This window comes from Dermochelys coriacea, chromosome 3 (genome assembly GCF_009764565.3).
Source record: "Dermochelys coriacea isolate rDerCor1 chromosome 3, rDerCor1.pri.v4, whole genome shotgun sequence".
Lineage (NCBI taxonomy): Eukaryota > Metazoa > Chordata > Testudines > Dermochelyidae > Dermochelys > Dermochelys coriacea.
This window is the reverse complement of record NC_050070.1, coordinates 202,101,740-202,124,353: the sequence shown is the minus strand read 5'-3', so window position 1 is coordinate 202,124,353 and position 22,614 is coordinate 202,101,740. Positions and strand designations below refer to the sequence as shown.

The 22,614-nt window shown below is 39.7% G+C and overlaps 1 protein-coding gene across 4 annotated transcripts in view; it reads left to right on the top strand.

Moving 5' to 3' along the window:
• The window catches only part of PLCB1 (phospholipase C beta 1), a 657,432-nt gene that overhangs the window by 549,839 nt on the left and 84,979 nt on the right, over positions 1 to 22,614 (top strand). For all 4 annotated transcript variants that reach the window (XM_038396759.2, XM_038396758.2, XM_043512118.1 and 1 more), the window contains 5 exons: positions 4,242 to 4,419; positions 8,091 to 8,167; positions 8,275 to 8,364; positions 12,124 to 12,181; positions 19,160 to 19,246. In XM_038396759.2, the coding sequence (XP_038252687.1) occupies positions 4,242 to 4,419; positions 8,091 to 8,167; positions 8,275 to 8,364; positions 12,124 to 12,181; positions 19,160 to 19,246 (490 nt within the window). The remainder of the gene's footprint in view (positions 1 to 4,241; positions 4,420 to 8,090; positions 8,168 to 8,274; positions 8,365 to 12,123; positions 12,182 to 19,159; positions 19,247 to 22,614) is intronic.

Genomic DNA, 22,614 nt, shown 5'->3' with positions numbered 1-22,614 from the left:
CAGTGTCAGGCAATGAAACATTCAACTACCCCTTATTACATTGAGCTGCCAAAATAATTTCAAAGATGAGAAGTATTATATTGGAAAATATGAAGCTTACACTAAGTCTGATGCTGAATTTTAAAAAGGCAGGAATATATCATTTGGGTTTTTCAAACTTGCAAGTGCATAATATCTTAAGCAAAAGACTTCTAATAGATTACAACATCCCAGCAAAAAGGCAGTTTATATCATTTTAGATCATTACTGAAGCTGTTTCCCTGCAACTACAGAATACAAATTACTATTTTGTCAGTAGTCCTTGTATTAGAAACTGACTCAAATGTGTATAACCGGATCAGGGGGCAATCAGTGTTTTGCAGCTGTGTGTAGAATTGGGTCCTAATTCAATAAAGTTGAAGTCATTGTGGGTGACCCACATACTGAAAGTTACACAGAAGCTTTGCTGCATTGGGGTCATAATGGTGTAATAAATGAAGATTTTTTATTTTGTGATCTTGTTGGTTAAATATCTTAAGGTCTTAGTAGTTTTAGCTGAGGTTTAGCAGAAAGCCATATTTTTTCAACAACATGAGTGAAGTATTATCCTGAAAATATATAAACTAATCATATAAATTGCTCAGTTTAGTAAGTATGACCACCTTATTCTGGGCTGCAGCTCCATATTTAGATTGGACTCTCCTTTCTCAGTGATAATGTCAGTGCTGCCATTTGAAAAGTGTGATGAAAATGTGCATATTGATTAAATTTACTCTGGTAATGGCACAAAGTGCTCACATATTTATGTACTTTGTAGTTCAAAAATCCAAAATATAGTGCAAAGTGCATTGCAGAGATATGCAGTGACATTTTCAAAAGAATTTCAGCTTTTGAGGGCCCAGATTGAGGCACCTTGGGCCCGATTTTCAAAAGTGCTTAGGCAACTGGAGATGCATATAGGCACCTAGTGGGATTTTCAAAAGTGCCTAAGCAGGTTAAGCACCTAACTCTCATTCAGTCCATGAGACTGAGACTATCTGCATATTTAGGTACCTAAAACCCTTAGAAAATCTAGCGACTGGAGCCTGATTTTCAGAAGTGCTGACAGCTGATCTCCAGCTTCTCTGAAAATTAGTCACAAAGTGTCATGAACACTTTGGACTTAATGTTTAGTAGGCAATGGCATTGCACAAATTGATTTTAGGATTAGATTGATACTTGGTTAGGAAGGTTGTAACCCTACTTAAATTTTCCTTACTAAATTAATTGTTCTGTCAGTATAAACTTCCTGAACTAAGAAAACAGTGCTGTGCCATTATTTCTGTCATTTCTTTCTAGAATATGTGCTGCTCATCTTGCCCCTCAATCCTTGTAGCTGAAATTGGATTATGGGCATTCAGAGATTTGGTATGAAGTGTGCATGCTAAACCTGCATTTTGTCTGGAAATTGACCTGCTAATCTCACAAGAACAGACTTTTCCATAAGAATACCAGTATTCTCTTGGTCTGGCCATGCTGGGAATACTGTGAGAATAGCTTTTCTCGTGCTATTTCAATGGTTGTTTTTTTATTCGAATCCATGTCAAAAGTCTCCCCCATTGGAACACCTATGTTCATCCAGAGTGCTTTGCCTACCTGTGCCAAGGACGGGGCTCAGAGGAACTGAAGTGAGGGCTTTCTCAGTAGCAGGTCCTTCTCTCCTGAATTCTCTTGCACCATAGATACATCTGAACATACATTGGAACATGGCTGTATTTAGGAATCATTGTAGGACACACACACACACCCCTTTATCTGGACTTTTTGCTGATTCAGTTTTCACTTTAATTTAGAATAGTCGCAAGATCTTCCTAGTCTGGGTTTTTTTTATTTTTTAGGGTCATAGTGATGAGTGGGCAGGGTCTTGGGATTTTCAATTTACAGGAATATCGGAATCTTTCCTCCCCCACCCCAACCCCTTTAGTCTAAGGTAGGTGGTGTGTACCCAGGTATTTTAATGATCAATGCTTATAATAAGCATCTATATTGCAAAAAGCAGAATGTATAGGTCTGCCCAGTAGGGGGACAAACAATTAAACATGTAGTATGAAAGAGAAAAAGGGAAGTTTTATTGCTGGTAAAAACTTAAAATTGAGGTACAAAAGTCCAGATCCTCAGCTGGTGAAAACCAGTCTGGTTCCATTAGCTTCAGTAAAGCTACTCCAGTTTGCATCAGCTCAGAATCTGGCCCAGTATATCCATCCAAACAGAAAGAATGACATACTGGCAAGGTAGAGAGCTCTCTACATTATAATTGATTTTCTGGATTTGAATTTCTGAGTGGCTGACCCATGTGTTCCTACAAATTCTTCTTTCTCTTCAGGGCTTTATAATTCTGTTTATCTGAAGCAAGAACTCTACCCTAGGCTGAACTCTGGCCCTTTTCCACATCACTATAAACTGGCAATGCTAATTGTATTCTTGATGTTTCCTACGCAACTAATTTAACGCCAAGAATAGAGCCGTAAACATGTAGGAATATGAATCAGGGCATATTCTTACATGTTTAATTTTTTTTGTTAGATTGTTATTATTTTACCTTAATCCTTTAACTTTATTCACTGGTTTATCTCACTCTCACATGCACCATTCACTGCTCCCTCATCAATCCCTTTCCCTGCCCTTGTTCGTTTACCTTTCTTTCCAAAGACCAAAATCTCATTCTGCTTCTGAGGGAGTTTGGGTTTTAGATTCTTTTTTTAAGTTTTCCTTTGCTTCTGTGTGCTCCCTTAGTCTCCTTAATCTTTGTCAAGGTCCCTTCCCCACTCTGAACTCTAGGGTACAGATGTGGGGACCTGCATGAAAACCTCCTAAGCTTACTTTTACCAGCTCAGGTTAAAACTTCCCCAAGGTACAAACTATTTTACCCTTTGCCCTTGGACTTCCACTGCCGCCACCAAACGTTTAACTGGTTACTGGGAAAGAGTTGTTTGGAAATGTCTTTCCCCCCAAAATCCTCACCAAAACCTTGCACCCTCCTGCCTGGGGAAGGCTTGATAAAAATCCTCACCAATTTGCATAGGTGACCACAGACCCAAACCCTTGGATCTTGAGAACAATGAAAAAAGCATTCAATTTCTTACAAGAAGAATTTTAATATAAGAAAAGGTAAAAAGAATCATCTCTGTAAAATCAGGATGGTAAATACCTTACAGGGTAATTAGATTCAAAACATAGAGAATCCCTCTAGGCAAAACCTTAAGTTACAAAAAGACACAAAGACAGGAATATCCATTCTAGTCAGCACAGTTTATTTCCTCAGCCATTTAAAGAAATCATAATCTAACGCATATCTAGCTAGATTACTTATTAAATTCTAAGACTCCATTCCTGTTCTGTCCCCCACAAAAGCATCACACAGACAGACCCAGACCCTTTGTTTCTCCCCCTCTTCCAGCTTTGAAAGTATCTTGTCTCCTAATTGGTCATTTTGGTCAGGTGCCAGCGAGATTATCCTAGCTTCTTAACCCTTTACAGGTGAAACGATTTTTCCTCTGGCCAGGAGGGATTTTAAAGGTGTTTACCCTTCCCTTTATATTTATGACAATCCTCTGCTAGTTTTCTTTTTCACAGAAGTCCACAGTTCTGCAGTTCATTAAATACTTCCACACAAATGCACACACATTCACTGTAAGTTAGCAGATATAGAGATGTTCCTAGCTCCTAAACAAACACTGGCCATGCTTTTTCTAAATGCAAGCCTCAGGTTAGGTTCCTAAATCCCCATTTAGGCATCTAAATAGGTGAGTTGATTTTCAAAAAGGCTCAGCACCCAAGAGCTCCCATTATTCTCACTGAGGGCTGGGCTATTTTGAAAATCAAGCCACTTATTTAGGTATATAAATGTGAACTTATGCCCAGTTTGGGGAAATATTGGTGATTATGTTTATGACTTATTTATATTGATCCTGATTCTCCACTGCAGTGCACCTTGTGCAAATTGAGTTTAAACCACTATAACCACCACCACCAAAATATTATATGTTTTACATTCATTTTGCATAGCAAATACAAATCAGAGATGAAACCAGCCAATCATTTTAAGTATGTAGTAGATTGTATAATAGCACTAGTAAGAATATACAACTCTGAGAGACTTGTGCATTCTTGCTGGGCTACAACTACTATTTTATACAATTGCTTTAAAAAAAAAAAGAAAGAAATAGGAATTGTACTAACTGTACCTATTGAATGAGTTATCAGTATTCCATGTGTCTTTGCAGATGTGAAACTGGCAGCCCGGATCACAGTTCAACTATTGAACAAGAACTGGCTGCCCTTGACTCAGAAATGACCCAGAAGTTAATAGAACTGAAGGAAAAGCAACAACAGCAGCTGCTCAATCTCCGACAAGAACAGTATTATAGTGAAAAGTATCAGAAGCGAGAACATATTAAGCTGGTAAGCGTAAAGACTCACGGCTTACACTTTTCTTTGAGGCTCTCTCAGTCATTAGTGGAAGTTATGTATTGTTATTAATTATATTGCATTTTGTCCTGTACTTCCCTTCCTGGACTCCAGTTCTGAGCCTTAATTTATCCAGGTCCACAGGGTGCATTCTGTGTTCAGTGAAAACAAAACTGTGGCCAGTGTTGACTTGGGCGTGAAACCACACGAATAAACTAGTCAAACGCCACATGTAAGATTCACTCTTACTCACTTGCTTGGGCTACCAGCATCACAGGGAGGTGGGAAAGAGAGTAGGCTCCATGAGACCACTGCTCTCCCTCCTATCCAGAAATGGGTGAAGCCAAATTCCCTCCTCCCCAACCCAAACACTCCAGCCAGCAGAGCTGAGTGACACTGAAGGGAATGTAAACCTGCTGCTTCCACTGTGGAGCAAGGGAGCAATCAAGGAGGGAATTGTGACTGATAGTCTGGTCTACTCCTGCAGCTATTACAGGTATGCACTGATTCTTGCTTGCGGCAGATTATAAACCAATAGTCTAGCCTTACACGCTCAGGGCTAGGATGGAATTTAGAGAGAGGCCCACCATGCCAGAATAGGTTGGTGGCTTGGAAATTCTGCCTTGATTCAGAGCAGCGATATGACCTAGGTCCCCCACATCCCAGGTGAGTATCATAACCACCAGACTGCTGGCTATTCTGTAGGTGTCTCTCTCTTCCCCCCTCCCTGTTTTTTGTTATGCAAAACTTCAAAAGTTTCATTCTGCTTCAGAAAAAATTCCAAAACACCCACATTCTTTGCAAAATGGAAGTGTCTGTAAGTTAGACTTTCATGATAGAGATTGCACTACAGTACTTGTATGAGATGAATTGAAAAATACTATTTCTTTTATCATTTTTACAGTGCAAATATTTATAATCAAAAATAATAATATAAAGTGAGCACTGTGCACTTTGTATTCTGTGTTGTAATTGAAAGCAATATTGAAAATGTAGGAAAACATCCAGAAATATTTAATACATTTCAAATGGTATTCTGTTGTTTAACAGTGCGATTAATCGTGATTAATTTTTTTAATCATGATTAATTTTTTTCAGTTAATCACTTGAGTTAACTGCAATTAATCGACAGCCCTATTTACAAGTAAATCTCTTAATTAATTTGAGTTAAGGTTAATTAAAAACTGAGACCTTTAACAAATTGAGCATGTCCCCACCTTTTCTTCATCCTGAATTAGCTTAATAAAAGAGGTTCTTCAAACTTTCCATTAGGTACTATGGTTACAATCTTGTGCATAGGCTATATATGTAAAACAGTATATATAAAACAAAACAAAAAAAACTGTGTTAAAGAAATGTTAAGGATGCAAGTCAAGTACTCAAATGTTAGGAAATACCAGCATGTTTAACTGACCCATAAATAAATATTTCCTGGCCTGGGGCCAATTGTTGCCCTCGAGCCCAATGGGCTGGGCTGAGTTGGGTGTGAGCAAGAACCGAATTTGGGCAACTGATTTTATTTCTCTTGTTGTCATTAATTTTCTCTTATCCCTTGATTTTGCCACACAGGAAAAACTATTGAGGATAGTCATTCCCCCTAGGTCAAGAGCAATTTAACTGCTTTTGGTAACGATTACTAGACATTGTGGGTATTCGCTCTTTGTCAAATGCTCTCCACTTGATTTTTCTCCTGGCTGATTTGAGGTCATCTTAAAAGTTGGATTCACCTCTGCCCAAGAAATATTTCTTTTTCTGTCACTGGTACTTTTGCTAAAGGCAGGTTTGAATAGGTCCTGAAGCTGAGTCAGCACTCTAATTCCTTTCCAGGCCAGACACAAGACTGGCTCTCGCTTTCTCTCTCAAGATTTCTCTGTCTTATTTGCCTTCGCCTTTTTTTCTTCCTCACACCCACACTCTTAAGAGATAAATCATCATTGAACGGCATGAGGATTTGGTAAGAACTTGGAATTCCCAATGTTGTATGATGCATTCCACTCACAAGAAGATCTGAGGAGAACATTGAACAGTTATGCACTCAAAGTGAGGAAATGCCAAAGTTAAGGAGGTGTTCAAATCCTTATCACTGCCCCCTTGGGCTTTATAGTCTGGTCTGTGTTCATGTGATCACAAGCTATTTCTCAGATAACACAAAGTAGAATCATACCATTTTTCCTGTAGCATTAGTTGCATATCCATATCATTTTGAAGTATTCTGTCCCTGCCATACAAATAGTCCAAAAAAAGTATGTATGTGAAAAATACACAATTAACCCTTCCAACACAACATACTGCAGGTTAACTATAGCAGAGTAATATGCAAAGCCCCTTTATGTTTGTAGTTGGAGGATATGAAGGTAAACCCCTTGCTCACACTGATGAGCAGTTACATGATTAGTCCAATGTCCTCAGGAACCCACCCTCGGTTTTGGTAATGAGCTATGTCTAAAATGTGCTGTGTCTTATCTTTTTATTTGGAATGTAACATTTGTATTACTTTTGTGCAAACAACCATTTTGGACTAGTATATAATTATTTTGTGGGGCTTCTTATTGTCTGTGAACTCATTTCCCTGCTTACATTTACATTTCAAAACACATAATAACTGTTCCGCAAGCTTGGTTACATTTTTTGAATTGTTCAGTTTTGAAGTATCATGATAATTACTTTTTCAATAAGAAACATTCTGACAGTTTCCTCTGAGCTTTATTTGCTCTGATGAAAATTTGCTTCACAAACAAAAGAGAATTCTTTCTTAGTTGTATACTTTGTTATTCTGTAGTTCTAGAAGGGGGTTCATACTCAATACCCTCCTTTTGTTCTCTGCAAATAGGAAATAAAAATTGGATTTTACTAACTACCCTTTACTATATGTTCTCTATTTCATGGTTCTAAATGTCTATCTGATTATTTTTACTGAATTATGCCTAAACTATAGTGATCTTCAAGTGAAATATATCAGTGAACCTTTTATGACTCATAATATTATGAAGTTAGTCTCATATGATGTAGGGAAGTATTATTCCCCCTTTTACAGATGGGGAAACTGGGGCACAGAGGGTTGGTTTTTTTCGCCAATAGGGACCACTCTTGTTCCCACTGAATTCAATAGAGATTTTGTTTCTGACTTCAGTGGGAACAGAATTTGGCCTTAAATCTTTCAACAGTCATAAACCAGGTCTCTGGCAAAGCCAGAACTCAGATCTTCTGACTCCCAATCCTGTGCTTTAACCTCCATACTTCCTAGATATGAGCAAAGAGTCACTTCTAACCCAATATGCATGAAACTATTACTTCTACCTGGCTACACCAAACTGTATTTTGGTTAATACAGTGTTCTGTTAATGGAAACTGTATACCACACTTAATGTGTGAAACTGAACTAGACAAAGGCACGGAGATTCAATTGTAGTTTATCAATGACCACAATTATTCTTGTTCATAAGTAGGAAAACACTTGGAAGCGAATGAGATTTTTATGTACAAGTCCACAGTTCTCAAGATGACAATCCACGCTTCATTGATAGAACTGCTGCTAGCTTTTAATCACATATACATACTGGTGATGATATAACATTTGCACGTGTTCACCACACTATATTTTTGAAGAAATCTGGGATTATTTATGATGACAAAATATAAAATACTCACTGTTTTATTTTTTTCAGCTCATTCAGAAGCTGACAGATGTGGCAGAGGAATGTCAGAGCAGCCAGTTAAAGAAACTGAAAGAAACTTGTGAAAAGTAAGGTGCTATTCTCATATAACTAACTAAATCTTCTCCAGCATCTAACTTCTGGTTGAAATATGTATGTGTGTGTATAGGCTTATCTTTATTTCTCTTTCCTGTAGAGAAAAGAAAGAGTTAAAGAAGAAAATGGACAAGAAGAGGCAGGAGAAGATCACAGAAGCTAAGTCCAAGGATAAAAATCAAGTGGACGAGTAAGTGTATTCTAAAACTGTGTTAGATTTTATGAAGAGGTTCAAGGACATTTGGTCCACGTGACATCAAAAGAAAAGCCTCAGCTAGATGATCACTATGCAGGCAGTAAGGGGTTACCAAAGGAATCATGCCACCTCCTATTGAATGAACCCAAACCCCTCCTCCGCATGTAGCCCTTTGTCAGCTGAACGGGTGTGCTTTTGCACTGCAGTCCATGTCAAATGAGAGAATCCTCATGAAAAGAGCCAAGGTCAGTGTGGTGACAGAATGGCACACTTAGGCACTGATCCCACAAACACTTCTACATGTGCGTGAAAAAGCCCATTGGCTTCAAATCAACGTTGTAAAGTTACTCCTGTGCGGGAGTCTTTGTGGGATTAGGCCTGGATTTGAGATACACCCTTAAAACACACTATAAAACTAATGTTCTGTGTGCCATTTTTGATATGGAGCATACAAGGAAAGGAATGTGGCAGGCTGGCCCCTCTATGGGTGCAGGGTTCAAGTAGTTTGGGTGCCTTGTTTGAGAAGTGCAACCTTACCGGCATATTACCGTTTTCCTATGTTTAAAAAATTATAATGTTATTGAATGATAGCGTGAACTCAAACTATTGACAGTTTCTGAGGCTTTCATTTCCCCTTAACAGAGTTTGTTGGGTAGGAATTTCCTTTCTTTTTAACTTTACCTATTATAAACCCGTTTCTGAATGAAACAAACAGCATCATTATAATGGAGGGTTTGTGGTAGTTTTGTAATGTCACCTCAGATCCTTCTTTCATGCTAGCTTTAGCCAATGTGGAGTTACTCCTGATTTTTCAACAGTGGAAGTGAGAAGAATTGGATTCTGTGGGTGCAGTATCTGTAAAAAGGTACAAAAATATTTATTTGATTTATGGTTCACAAATAAGCACAGAATATATCTGGGTAAGTGGGCTATATCCTCCTCTAGTATGCAGTAAATAGGATTTGTTTGTTTTCCTCAATTCCTTTTTGGCAAATAATTCAAAGAGAGAATAGAACATTTTAGGTTGCACTACTGTATTTATTATTTGCTATCAATCTTTGTGTAAGGCCTAGTGGGTCTCAAACCCAGGCCTGCAGAGTTTCTAGATAGCAAACACCTCTGCACTGCTACCCAGTAACAGCTATAACTGATGACCCGCTGCGGACACCAACCACAGGAAGTCCCGCCTCAAGGGACTTGTGAAGTGGCACCTTTATGGCACTTGATTGGCTCACTGCTCTATATAAACGCAAGGGGTGTTTCAGGAAGTGTCCAGGTAACAGTGTGGGTTATTAGCTAACTACTGTGACCTCCCTGTTCCTGAGCCTTGGTATTGGCTTCTGCTCTGATTTGGACCTTGACTCCTACGTGGACCCTGCTACCCAGCATTGACCCTCAGCCTGATCTCCGACCTGTCCCCAGCTCTGCCTCTCAGCTGGACCCTCGGCTTAATTGTTGACTCTGATACTGACTCTGAACTCCGGTGGTTGTTCTGCCTACTGAGCTCCTGCCACTAGTCCTGCCTACCTCTGCCCAGGATCCTGATGCTTTGTAATATTTAAAACCAAATTTAAGAAAAAAAACTGCAAAAGAATTTTAAAAACCCAAGCAAACAAAAAAAAACCCAGGCTTTTCCACAAAGCCACGATTATACAGTGTTTAATATAGTATTACCACTGTGTGCTTCTTCTTTTGAGTTTCTTCTTCTAGGAAAAAGAAATACATCTTTTTATTGATAGACATGAAAGATGGGATACAGAGATAAAGGGACTACAGTGCATGACCTGAGAACAGACATTAGAGGAATTTAATAAGCAGCCTAAGGAGAAGATGACAAAACAGGAATAAAAAGCAATAGTGTAAAAGGGGAAGAATTATTTAAGGTGGTTAAAATTGGCATAATGGCATGGAAACAAAATTGGGAAAAATCAGTTAGACATTATGAAAAATGGCCTAATGGTAAAATCAATTGCAACATGAAATGATTTGCCTGTAGTGAGATTATTGAAATATCAATTTAGGTGTTCAAAAGTAGACAGGTAAAAGTCCCTAAGGAGGCTCCCTCAAACTCCTTGCACAGCAAAATCCAGTGGAGGCAGCAAAAGGAGCAGGAAACTTGTTATGTTTCTCCCCAGCTGTTCCAACAAGTGGACACAGTTTGCCCCTCCCCACTGAAAGAGGTAGCAGAACCTGTGTGCAAACCCAGTGGTTTCCATCAAGACCTCCTGTGCCAAGTAGGGATTTGAGATGCTCTCTCGCAAATGTGGGAAATCAAAATACGCCCAGATTAATATATCGTGCCAAACTTTGCAGGCTTTCATTTTTCTATCGTTCATCATTTTTCCCTGTCTCTAGGGTTTGCATAGCTGCCTGGAAGCAACATATTTTAGTCCCTTATGTATAGATAGGTTTACCAAGCAATTCAAAATTCTGTTTAACCTCTTAAGTGCTCCTTGATTTTATTGAAATTTTGCATCTAGTCCATCATTTGGGAACAGTTATCTTCCCCTCTGCAAACTTCATAAACAATAAAGAAACCTTTTACATGATATACTCAAATTACTACTTGCCATCGTCTCTAATGAACTGCATGTTCACTGTGGGCTTGATACTGTGCTCATTGAAGTCAATGGCAAAGTTCCCATTCACTGTAATGGTGCGGAATCAGGGCCTATATTGCCACAAGTAAAATTTTCAAAGGCCCATAAGTGGCTTTGGAGCTTAAGTCCCACTGACTTCTAATGTATCTGCACTGCCCCTGCTATAGTGCACATGTCTATGGCAGTGTGTGCTAACTCTGGCCAGGCCGTCCTGAAAAAAATCTGTCTAAAAGGTCACTGTTGATGAAGCTTCTGAGATGTTCCCGCCCAAGTTCTCCTGCCTCCACTTAAAATGGTTGTAAAGAAAACCAGTGACATAGGTCAGTAGAAACCTCTTTTTGTTGTTCCCAGTCAGTGTGGCAGCTGAGAGGTGAACCAACATGGCACAGCAGCATTGCTGTGGAGAAGAATAAGACAACGTAGTTCAAAAGCAGAAGACAAGCAGCCGTGCTCTACCCCCCAGAATATTGCAGCATATCACCAGCTAAACTACCACATTCACAGAGAAGCTCAGTGAGCAGTCATTTGGCCTGCCAGGCTCTCTGCCACAGTAGAGTTAGCCCCTATCCAATGCCATTCATAGGCACCTTTAAAATTCAAATGTTTCAACTGAATCCAGAGCTCCATGGCTCACATAATAAAGTTATGGGGTGAAATCCTGACCCTACAGGAGTCGCTGAGAATTTTGTCATTGACTTCAGTGAGGCTGGATTTCATCCGCAGTATCTGCTCACTGACATGGAATACTGTGTAATATAACATGTTGGGTAACGTACCAGGTGGTGCCCTGTGTGTTCTCTTTGGTATTCCATTTTCCACACTTAAAAGAAGCCATAGCAGGAGCGATATTCTACAGCAGAAGGACTAACTGAAAGCAGGACTTGCCTGACATTATCAGGACTTAAAGGCAAGCAAGCGAAAATAATTTCATTGCAGGAAGTCACAGATCTGGACATTTTGGGACGTTTCTGAAGATACATCTCCAACACCCTGATTCTAACATATTAGACACTTTAGAAATGCAGATGGACGGACAGACAGAACTGTGTCTTCAAGGCAGAATCTATCACATTGGGTATTGATGTATCTGAATTGACAAACATATTGATGTAATTTTGTCTACTGCAATAACTTGTTAATCCCTTGTCCCCAGAGAGAAGACAGAAATGATTCGATCGTATATCCAGGAAGTGGTGCAGTACATAAAGAGGGTACGTCAGTCTGTTGTATTTACATTCTTTGTAAAACTTCATCTTTTACAGATTACAGTTTGACTGGAAGTTATCCATGGAGTGATTATGAGCATATACATTCCACTGTAGGTATATGTGCACCCAACGCACTCAAGTCAGAGACTTTTGCAAGCAGTACCACTAGGGGGCGCATTCCCCCCATGCACAGAGCCAAGGGCATAAAAGGGGCATAGCCACCACCTTCCTCTCAATTCCCTCTCACCACCCATAGCGATATTTAGAGCTCCCCAGCACTCATGAGCCTTGGTTCGCCAATTTAGGGATTACTCCTTTAAGGGATCTCACTTTGTACATAGTTATAGTTCACTTAGTATAGTTATAGTTTAGTTACTTAGGCTTTGTGGAGAGGGTTTTGCCAGGCAAAAATGTGCCGTTTGCAGGGCCCTTATCCCATCACTGACAGGCACAAAAGTTTGTTCGTTTGTTTAGGCGAGGCACATGTGAGGGGACAAATGCCGTATCTGCATCTCATTCCCCACGAGGGCAAAGAAACAGAGGGATTTGTGATATAAGGTTTATCTTCTTGAAAAGGCAATGCATCCCTCTTCAGAGCCTGATCCCTACAATGAGAGAGCAAGATTTACTCCACAAGGAGGGCCCCTCCAGCTGCCATGGCTCCAAAGCCAATTTCGGGTGAGAATCATAGATCTCCTTCCTTTCCTGCGGCCTCCCCAGCCAGTTCAGAACTTTGGGGCAGATAGACTGCACTCCTGATCTCAAAAAATGGTGCTAAAAGTCCTCCGGTGCCAACTCATAGATTCATAGATTCATAGATACTAAGGTCAGAAGGGACCACTCTGATCATCTAGTCCGACCTCCTGCACAGCGCAGGCCACAGAATGTCACCCACCCACTCCTATGAAAAACCTCACCCATGTCTGAGCTATTGAAGTCCTCAAATCATGGTTCAAAACTTCGAGGGAGCAGAGAAGCCTCCCTCCAGTCAACCATGTCCCATGCTACAAAGGAAGGCAAAAAAACCTCCAGGGCCTCTCCAATCTGCCCTGGAGGAAAACTCCCTCCCGATCCCAAACATGGCAATCAGCCAAACCCTGAGCACATGGGCAAGATTCACCAGCCAGATACCCAGGAAAGAGTTTTCTATAGTAAATCAGATCCCATCCATCTAATATCCCATCTCAGGGGATTTGGCCTATTTACCCTGAATATTTAAAGATCAATTACTTACCAAAATCCCATTATCCCATCATACCATCTCCTCCATAAACTTATCGAGTAGAATCTTAAAACCAGATAGATCTTTTGCCCCCACTGCTTCCCTTGGAAGGTTATTCCAAAACTTCACTCCTCTGATGGTTAAAAACCTTCGTCTGATTTCAAGTCTAAACTTCCTGGTGGCCAGTTTATACCCATTTGTTCTTGTGTCCACATTGGTGCTGAGCTTAAATAATTCCTCTCCCTCTCCTATATTTATCCCTCTGATATATTTATAGAGAGCAATCATATCTCCCCTCAACCTTCTTTTAGTTAGGCTAAACAAGCCCAGCTCCTTAAGTCTCCTTTCATAAGACAAGTTTTCCATTCCTCGGATCATCCTAGTAGCCCTTCTCTGTACCTGCTCCAGTTTGAATTCATCCTTTTTAAACATGGGAGACCAGAACTGCACACAGTATTCTAGGTGAGGTCTCACCAGTGCCTTGTATAACGGTACTAAAACCTCCTTATCCCTACTGGAAATGCCTCTCCTGATGCATCCCAAAACCGCATTAGCTTTTTTCACAGCCATATCACATTGGCAGCTCATAGTCATCCTATGATCAACCAATACTCCAAGGTCCTTCTCCTCTTCCGTTACTTCTAATTGATGCGTCCCCAGCTTATAACTAAAATTCTTGTTATTAATCCCTAAATGCATAACCTTACACTTCTCACTATTAAATTTCATCCTATTACTATTACTCCAGTTTACAAGGTCATCCAGATCCTCCTGTAGAATATCCCGATCCTTCTCCGAATTGGCAATACCTCCCAGCTTTGTATCATCTGCAAACTTTATTAGCACACTCCCACTTTTTGTGCCAAGGTCAGTAACAAAAAGATTAAATAAGATTGGTCCCAAAACCGATCCCTGAGGAACTCCACTGGTAACCTCCCTCCAACCTGACAGTTCGCCTTTCAGTAGGACCCGTTGCAGTCTCCCCTTTAACCAATTCCTTATCCACCTTCTGATGTTCATATTGATCCCCATCTTCTCCAATTTAACTAATAATTCCCCATGTGGCACGGTATCAAATGCCTTACTGAAATCTAGGTAAATTAGATCCACTGCATTTCCTTTATCTAAAAAATCTGTTACTTTTTCAAAAAAGGAGATTAGATTGGTTTGGCACGATCTACCTTTTGTAAAACCATGTTGTATTTTGTCCCATTTACCATTGACTTCAATGTCCTTAACTAATTTCTCCTTCAAAATTTTTTCCAGGACCTTGCATACTACAGATGTCAAACTAACTGGCCTGTAGTTACCCGGATCACTTTTTTTTCCTTTCTTAAAAATAGGAACTATATTAGCAAATCTCCAATCATTCGGTACTATTCCTGAGTTTACAGATTCATTAAAAATTACTGCTAATGGGCTTGCAATTTCAGGTGCCAATTCCTTTAATATTCTTGGATGAAGATTATCTGGGCCCCCCGATTTAGTCCCATTAAGCTGTTTCAGTTTCGCTTCTACCTCTGATATGGTAATATCTACCTTTATATCCTCCTTCCCATTTGTCATGCTACCATTATCCCCAAGATCCTCTTTAGCCTTATTAAAGACTGAGGCAAAGTATTTGTTTAGATATTGGGCCATGCCTAGATTATCTTTAACCTCCGCTCCATCCTCAGTGTTAAGCGGCCCCACTTCTTCCTTCTTAGTTTTCTTCTTATTTATATGGCTATAGAACCTTTTACTATTGGTTTTAATTCCCTTTGCAAGGTCCAACTCTACTCGACTTTTAGCCTCTCTCACTTTATCCCTACATCTTCTGACCTCAATTAGGTAGCTTTCCTTGCTGATCCCTCCCATCTTCCACTCCCTGTATGCTTTCTGCTTCTTCATAATCACCTCTCTAAGATGCTTGCTCATCCAGCTTGGTCTACAACTCCTTCCTATGAATTTTTTCCCCTTTCTTGGGATACAGGCTTCCGATAGCTTCTGCAGTTTTGATTTAAAGTAATCCCAGGCCTCCTCTACCTTTAGATCCATAAGTTCTTCAGTCCAATCCACTTCCCTAACTAATTTCCTTAATTTTTGAAAGTCAGCCCTTTTGAAATCAAAAACCCTAGTTGCAGATTTATTTTTGTTAATCCTTCCATTTAGTTTGAACTGAATTAGCTCATGATCACTTGAGCCAAGATTGTCCCCTACAACCATTTCTTCTATGAGGTCCTCGCTACTCACCAAAATTAAATCTAAAATGGCATCCCCTCTAGTCGGTTCAGCAACTACTTGATGAAGGAATCTATCAGCTATCGCATCTAGGAAAATCAACACTCAACACTCAACACTCAAAACTCAACACTCCCTTTACAATGTCTGAGGCTGCACCGCTGCTTCCAGCTCCAGTGGGGCTGTTAAGACCAGTGCTTTCTCCCTTACTGAGAGATCTTTCACCCTGGCACTGGTGGATCCAATACCAGCTCCAGCAACAGAAAATTGACTTTTGTTGTTGGTGCTTGTCTGTTTCCACCAGCACCGTCGGATACTTCATCCTACCTTTGGTGCAGCACCGTGTATCTCCTGTGCCCAGGACTCCACCAGGAACCACTGGTCTTGCCTGTCCATTCAGTGAAGAGAGAGTTATCTTTCCTCCTCGTCAGATTCAGACAATGATAAACCTTTATCTCTGAGGTCTTTCGGATCTCCGTACGGATCTCACTTTTAGCATGCATGGCCCATGAAGCAAGTTATTCATACAGATGCCCTGGTATGGTGCCCTTCACCACAGACACTGCAAGCACTGCTATAGCCCCTTTTGCCATACTGGGCCTCTGGAACTGCTCTCAGGCCCTCTGGACTCTGTCAGCTACACAATCCAGGAGGAAGTCACCTCTTCCAACTCCTGTAGCCACTAGTGAAGCTCCTGTGGAACCACGAGATCCTGTCACCCTGCTTTGGAGTACCCAGACCAAGAGGACCCAATAGAAGAACTCCAAGATATTCCTTCTCTTCTGCAGATGAGTCCATCGCATTTGAGTCAACTTCATCTCTGCCTGAGCACTTTAAGGTCTGTCAAGACTTTAGAAGGAGGGTGGCTGCTTCCCTAGGAGCACAGGTGGAACTTTAGCAAGATAATCTGCACAAGCTATTATCAGCCTTCCCATTAACGAAATCCTGCTGGAACTTGCTAAGACCATTTGGCAGACACCTGTTTTTCTGCCAAATGTGTGGCTAGGCGACATCAGGTTTCCCAGCAAGAACATGATTTTTTTTTCACTCATCCTACCCCAGTTTCTTTAGTTGTCACAGCAATGAATGAACAGTTGAGACAGTTGCTCCCCAAGGCTACCCTGAAAGACAAGGAATTTAAGGGGATTGGATTTATACCAGAGAGAGGCCTATATCTTCATAAACTTTCAAATTAGAGTGTCAAACTGTCAGGCTTTATTGGCCAAGTATTCCTTTATTAATTGGTGGGCAATTTCTAAATTCACGGATCAGTTGCCTGAGGAATATAAAGAGCAGTTCTTGGTCATAGCCTCTGAAGGTCACCTCACTGCCCAGGCATCTCTAAATGGCTATCGACACAGCTGATACGGCTTCATTTTCAAAGGTGACAGCCATCTCAATGAGGTATTCTCGTTAGTTACAGGCCTCCTGCATGCCAAGAGAACTTCAAAATGCAATAGAAAACTTGCCACTTGAGGGCACTAATCTCTTTTCTCAAAAGACTGATGTTCATCGTGTGCATGTGAAAATTCCTGTGCGACTCTTTGCTCTCTCAGTATCTGTACCCCAGTGATGAAGAGGAAATATTTCAGACTACAGGGACAATATGAACTTTAAGATCATTCTAGCCAGAGATCTAAGCCTTCTAGAGGTTGTGCATCAGCTTTGTCCACAGCAGACCTTTCTCACCAGACCTCTGCTTCTAAACAGTCATTTTGGCATCAGAGTCGAAGACAGCATACTGACTGTAAATCATCTCCAAAGTTCTGGCTGCCCATTAGGAAATTGCCTACCTTTCTTTTACAGTGAATGGATAGAAATTTCTTCTTGGCCAAGTCACTTCCTTCCCCACCCTACCTTCCCCATCCCTTTTCAGGGACCCATATCATGAGGCTGTATCTATTCAAGATGTACAGTCTCTTGGATCTGGGCTCAATAGAGGAAGCTCTTTATCAGCACAGTAGGAAAGGCTTTTATTCCCACTATATCCTGATTCCAATAAAGATACTAGTAGGCATGTACTGCCTAGTGGTACTGCTGGCAAAAGCCTCTGACTTGAGTGCATTGGTTGTAGATACTCTACAATGAAATGCATAAGTACATAAAACATCCTGAAGAACAATTGTTATTGTACAGGTGAGTAACCATTTTTTCTGAAGTTTTAAATGAAGCTTCTAAAATTTCAACTTTTTGTGCAACTGCCATATGGATTATTTGTATATTACTGGTTTCAGAGTAGCAGCCGTGTTAGTCTGTATTCGCAAAAAGAAAAGGAGTACTTGTGGCACCTTAGAGACTAACAAATTTATTAGAGCATAAGCTTTCGTGAGCTACAGCTCACTTCATCGGATGCATCCAATGAAGTGAGCTGTAGCTCACGAAAGCTTATGCTCTAATAAATTTGTTAGTCTCTAAGGTGCCACAAGTACTCCTTTTCTTTTTGTATATTACTGTATATGAAATTAGAATTTTATGTCTTTTTTGAACAATCCGTGACTGGGGGAATTAAATTATTTTTCTTATCTGAATCTAGATTTATTCTGATCTTTGTGCAGTTTTTATTCATGGAAACCGTGTATGGCCTCTTGCCTTCAGGTATTGGAGAAACATTTATGTAAATTGATTTGCTGTCTCAAGAATGCAATGATGGCTTAAAGAACTCTGAAAACCAAAGAACATTTAATTACGGCATATGCTTTATTCTTTATTAGGTTTGTAGAACTGCTGAAATGCATAAGCATTCTAAGCAGAGCTCTGCAAAATAAAAATTTTTTTCATGGAAATTCATGAGAAAATGTTAGCTATTTTATGGTTTTAACTGTCTTAATGTTGTACTGAGCCCCAAATTTTGCTTTGTGAAATATGGATCAAAATGTTTTCAGATCAAAAATATGCAAAATAAACTCCCAGGAATTTCTTTAGGTCTTCAGTGCAGAACTATTTTAATTCAACAGCTGGGTCATTTTTGCTCACAAAGGCCCCAACACAGGAAACCACTTAAGAATATGCTTAACTTTAAGCATGTGTTCCATTTCCATGGAAGTCAAGTGCATGTTTAAGTGCTTTGCTGAATCAGAGCCCAAGTTCTGTACTATAGACAAAAATATGTAGATGTTTCCTTCTTCAAGTCCTGCAAAGAGTTCTTTCTGGGTGCAGGAATTAGCCATACAAGGCTCCTTGCAGGATGGGGACCAAATATTATTTTTAGGAGCATTGCTTCCTGTGAAGCTTATATGCAGTGTTGTTGTAGCTGTGTCGGGCCCAGGATATTAGAGAGACAAGCTTGTCTTTCTCACCAACAGAAGCTGGTCCAATTATCTCACCCATCTTGTCTCTCCTGTGAAGTCTGCATGTGTGGTATATGCACCCATAGAAGAACTATTGCCAACAACATAAATCATTGGTGCATGTCAAAAAGGGGATTACACAGCTGTATTAAAAAGGTTTACAGTTGTCATTAGAGAACTGTAATATTTGTAATTGGAAAAAAGCAGGTTTGTGTATTGGGTGAAACAGAACTTTTTGCTGTTTTCTTATAGCTAGAAGATGCTCAGAGTAAAAGACAGGAGAAACTCGTAGAAAAACACAAGGAGATTCGTCAGCAAATACTGGATGAAAAGCCCAAGGTAAAGAGTTTTGTACAGTGACATAGTGCTTTTAAAAACTTTTTTTCAGAAAATGCACCTACTGTATGCATCGATTAATTTGATACTCGAGAAGTGTGATAGAGTCCGTGCATAGTGAGAGTGTCATAGACAAGTTCCCCAATATTTGAGATTATGGAAAAAAGTCAGATACCAACCTGCTAGTGAGTAACCACTTCAGACCCTGACCCCCTATAATTAAATCCTTCTTTTAGTCATTGTAGAGTATCTCTGAAAAGCACCTGGTGTAAAGAGTGCTTCTGACCAGCAGAGTGTGCCCTTTGCTGTAATGTTCTTTAGCAGTACAAAAACAAAACACAGTTTGCATAAAAAAAGGAGATATCTTTTTAGCATGCTTAGCTCAAAGTGTTCTTGATAGTAATGACAGCCGGTAAAAATAGATGATGATAATAAATGTTTTTCCATTTGTGGAAAAACAATGAGATGTCAAAATGCTGTTGTTGAACATGGCATATTTGCTGAATTTTCTACACTGGATTTTGTGCATTGAATTTTTTGTATTCTCCTTCGTGTCAGCTAAGATCATGTAGTATTCTGAAATCTCTCTCTGTCTCTGTCTCTCTCTCACTTTATTTTAGAGATTGTGGGCTGGATCCTGTTCCTGCTGAAGCCAATGGGAATCCATTGACTCCAGTGGAGCATATTCAGGCACCCAAAATGTTGTAAAATTTGTTTCAGGAAGTCATAATTATATCAACAGGCTATTGTACATTAATATGGTGTCATTCAACAGAGTGCTCCTCCTGGTTTAATTCTTCATGGACCATTTTGGTCATCTCTGCTTTCATGTTTCCTATATTAGTGCCAGTATATTACAGACTTCAATTTTAATTTCTTGTCTGTCTACAGACTAATGTTCCAATGCTTGTATTACAGTTAAATTGGCAGTAATAAGGAATTTTAATTTTGACGGTAGGTAATCAGTGTTGGCCTCCCATTTGTGTGAAATATCCAAAAGAATGAATCAAGTAACTATTTTAACAGCTAATCGGTGATAAATGCTAAACTTAGTACATTTCTAAAAATTACATATTTTGTTCATGTAATTTTCTACTTTGATTTTAAAAATAAACTTTATAAAAACAACAATAATAATTAATAACAGTTAGTGTAAATGCCGTGGTATCTGGGATCAGAATATATATCTTCCTTAAACTTTTAAAATGCTTCCTTTTTGTGTTTGATCATCAGCTTCTCTTTAGGAATAGCGCTAACTTATTGTTTTTACATTAATAGAATTTAAGTGCACAAATATAATGCAAAAATAACTCATTGTCAGTCATTCTAAGGAGATGGTTTGATAAGCTTGTTTATACAAACTCTTAATTAACATCTTTCCTTCTTTTTTTAATCTCAAGGCTGCTACTGTATTTTTTAGTAAAATAGTAGCAGATCTGAACTCTGGACACACTCCCTACCACAAGTGTATGACTTGCATGCAGAGAGAAGGATCATGTGCAGGCTTGGCAGGATTAGAATCCTCCCACACACATTCACATCCACAACCTCAGGACAGGGCATGAGACAACTCTGCCTTTATATGGGCTTTGGCTAGATCCTCTCTGTAGTCAGTGACCCATTGACAATGCATTTAACTTCCACTTTCAAGTTCCTGCCTTGAGAGCCTGCATAGTGTTGTGCTCTGTAGTGCACCACGGGATCTGCATCTACCCCTTACCGCATAATGGAAATGATTTCAGGACTGTGCATAGCTTTTACTTGGGCCAAAAGATTTAGTGCAAAACAACAATTCATTTTATAAACAGTTTATTTTTTGCTTCGTATTCAAAGCCAAGCTCCCTTATTAGCAGGGTATTAATATGCTGTAGATCAAAAGTTTCCCCAGTTGTAGATGTTTGAAAGGTGCAGACACAAATACGTACTCTGTAACTTTTCCAGAGGTATTTCTCTAAGTACCCAGACATGCATTATTTGTGTATCCAAAGCTCCCATCAAAATTAATGCTAATGTAAGTCAATGGGAGTTTATGGATACATAAGCAATGCAGGATCAGTCCCTAAACAAACAGTCTAATATGTTTAGGGATAGCATTAGCTTTGTGTGCTCCTGCCAATAATGTCACTGGGGACACCCTTCCATCCATTCATCATTTTACTTTGTTACTTAGCAGCGACTCACAAAACTTCTTGTATTATGACTTTACATGCAGAGCCCAGTCATAGACAAAAAGATTATTGCAGTCTTAGCCATTATGTTTGCAGCAGGGCTTGGTAGTTTGATAAGTGTAAGTTTGTAATTTCCTGTATTGTAAATTCTCTAGGAAACTAGAGAGAACTTTGCCCTAAATAGCTGAGGTTTTAAATCTTTTTTAAAAATGCAGAAATCCTGTAGAAAGGTAGACCACAGATAAAGGCCTTTGGGTTTTAAAAAATAATTTTTCTAGACTAAGGAACCACATTCACCACTGATTTACACCTTTAAATACCCCACTGAAGTCAGTAGAATAATAAATCAGTACAGATTTTTTTCCTCTAAACAAGTCCTAGACACAGGGCTACTTTGTACTTTTTCAACTGCTTGGCTTATAGTTGAAAATAACTTGAACTTCCCATCTACTCTTGTTTGATTCCTGAACTGATGTGCTCCGCAGAAAGGGATGGGAGCCGCCACTCTGAATACTATATTCCCCGTGAAGTCAGTGGGAGTTCTGCTTCAATGGAACCAGAATTTCACATTGTATCTGTATAATACGTTACTCCCTCTGATCACAAATTCATCTTTGGTCTTGCAGAGACTAGAAATTTAATAATCTCATGGATGTTTTTCTAATATATGTGTGTGTGAGGACATACCAAACACTTCCAACAAACTAATGTGGGAGAGCTTCCAGGCAAAGGAAAATGTTGCCTTGTTAATTCAATGACTATGTGCTCATGTGTGGAACAGTAAATACCCAGGCCTTATCCTTCCTTGATTGTCCTCTACCTGGAGTGTTATGTTACAGAATGCACATCAGAGAGAGCTTGTTCGAAAGTTACTCCTACAAATGCATACATTGAAAGCCAGGTAGCAATTGGAATCCATTAGGATTTCTAATTGATGCCTTCCTCTTGAGCATCAGATATTGACCACTGAAAGCAGGTAGATATGCATCCGATGAAGTGAGCTGTAGCTCACGAAAGCTTATGCTCTAATAAATTTGTTAGTCTCTAAGGTGCCACAAGTACTCCTTTTCTTTTTGCGAATACAGACTAACACGGCTGCTACTCTGAAACCTGTTAACCAGGTAGATTAGTTATAACGATTCAGGGTGGTTCACCTTTGTCCTGTGTGATAGTTGCCTCCACTGTCTTCTCCCTGACAGCACC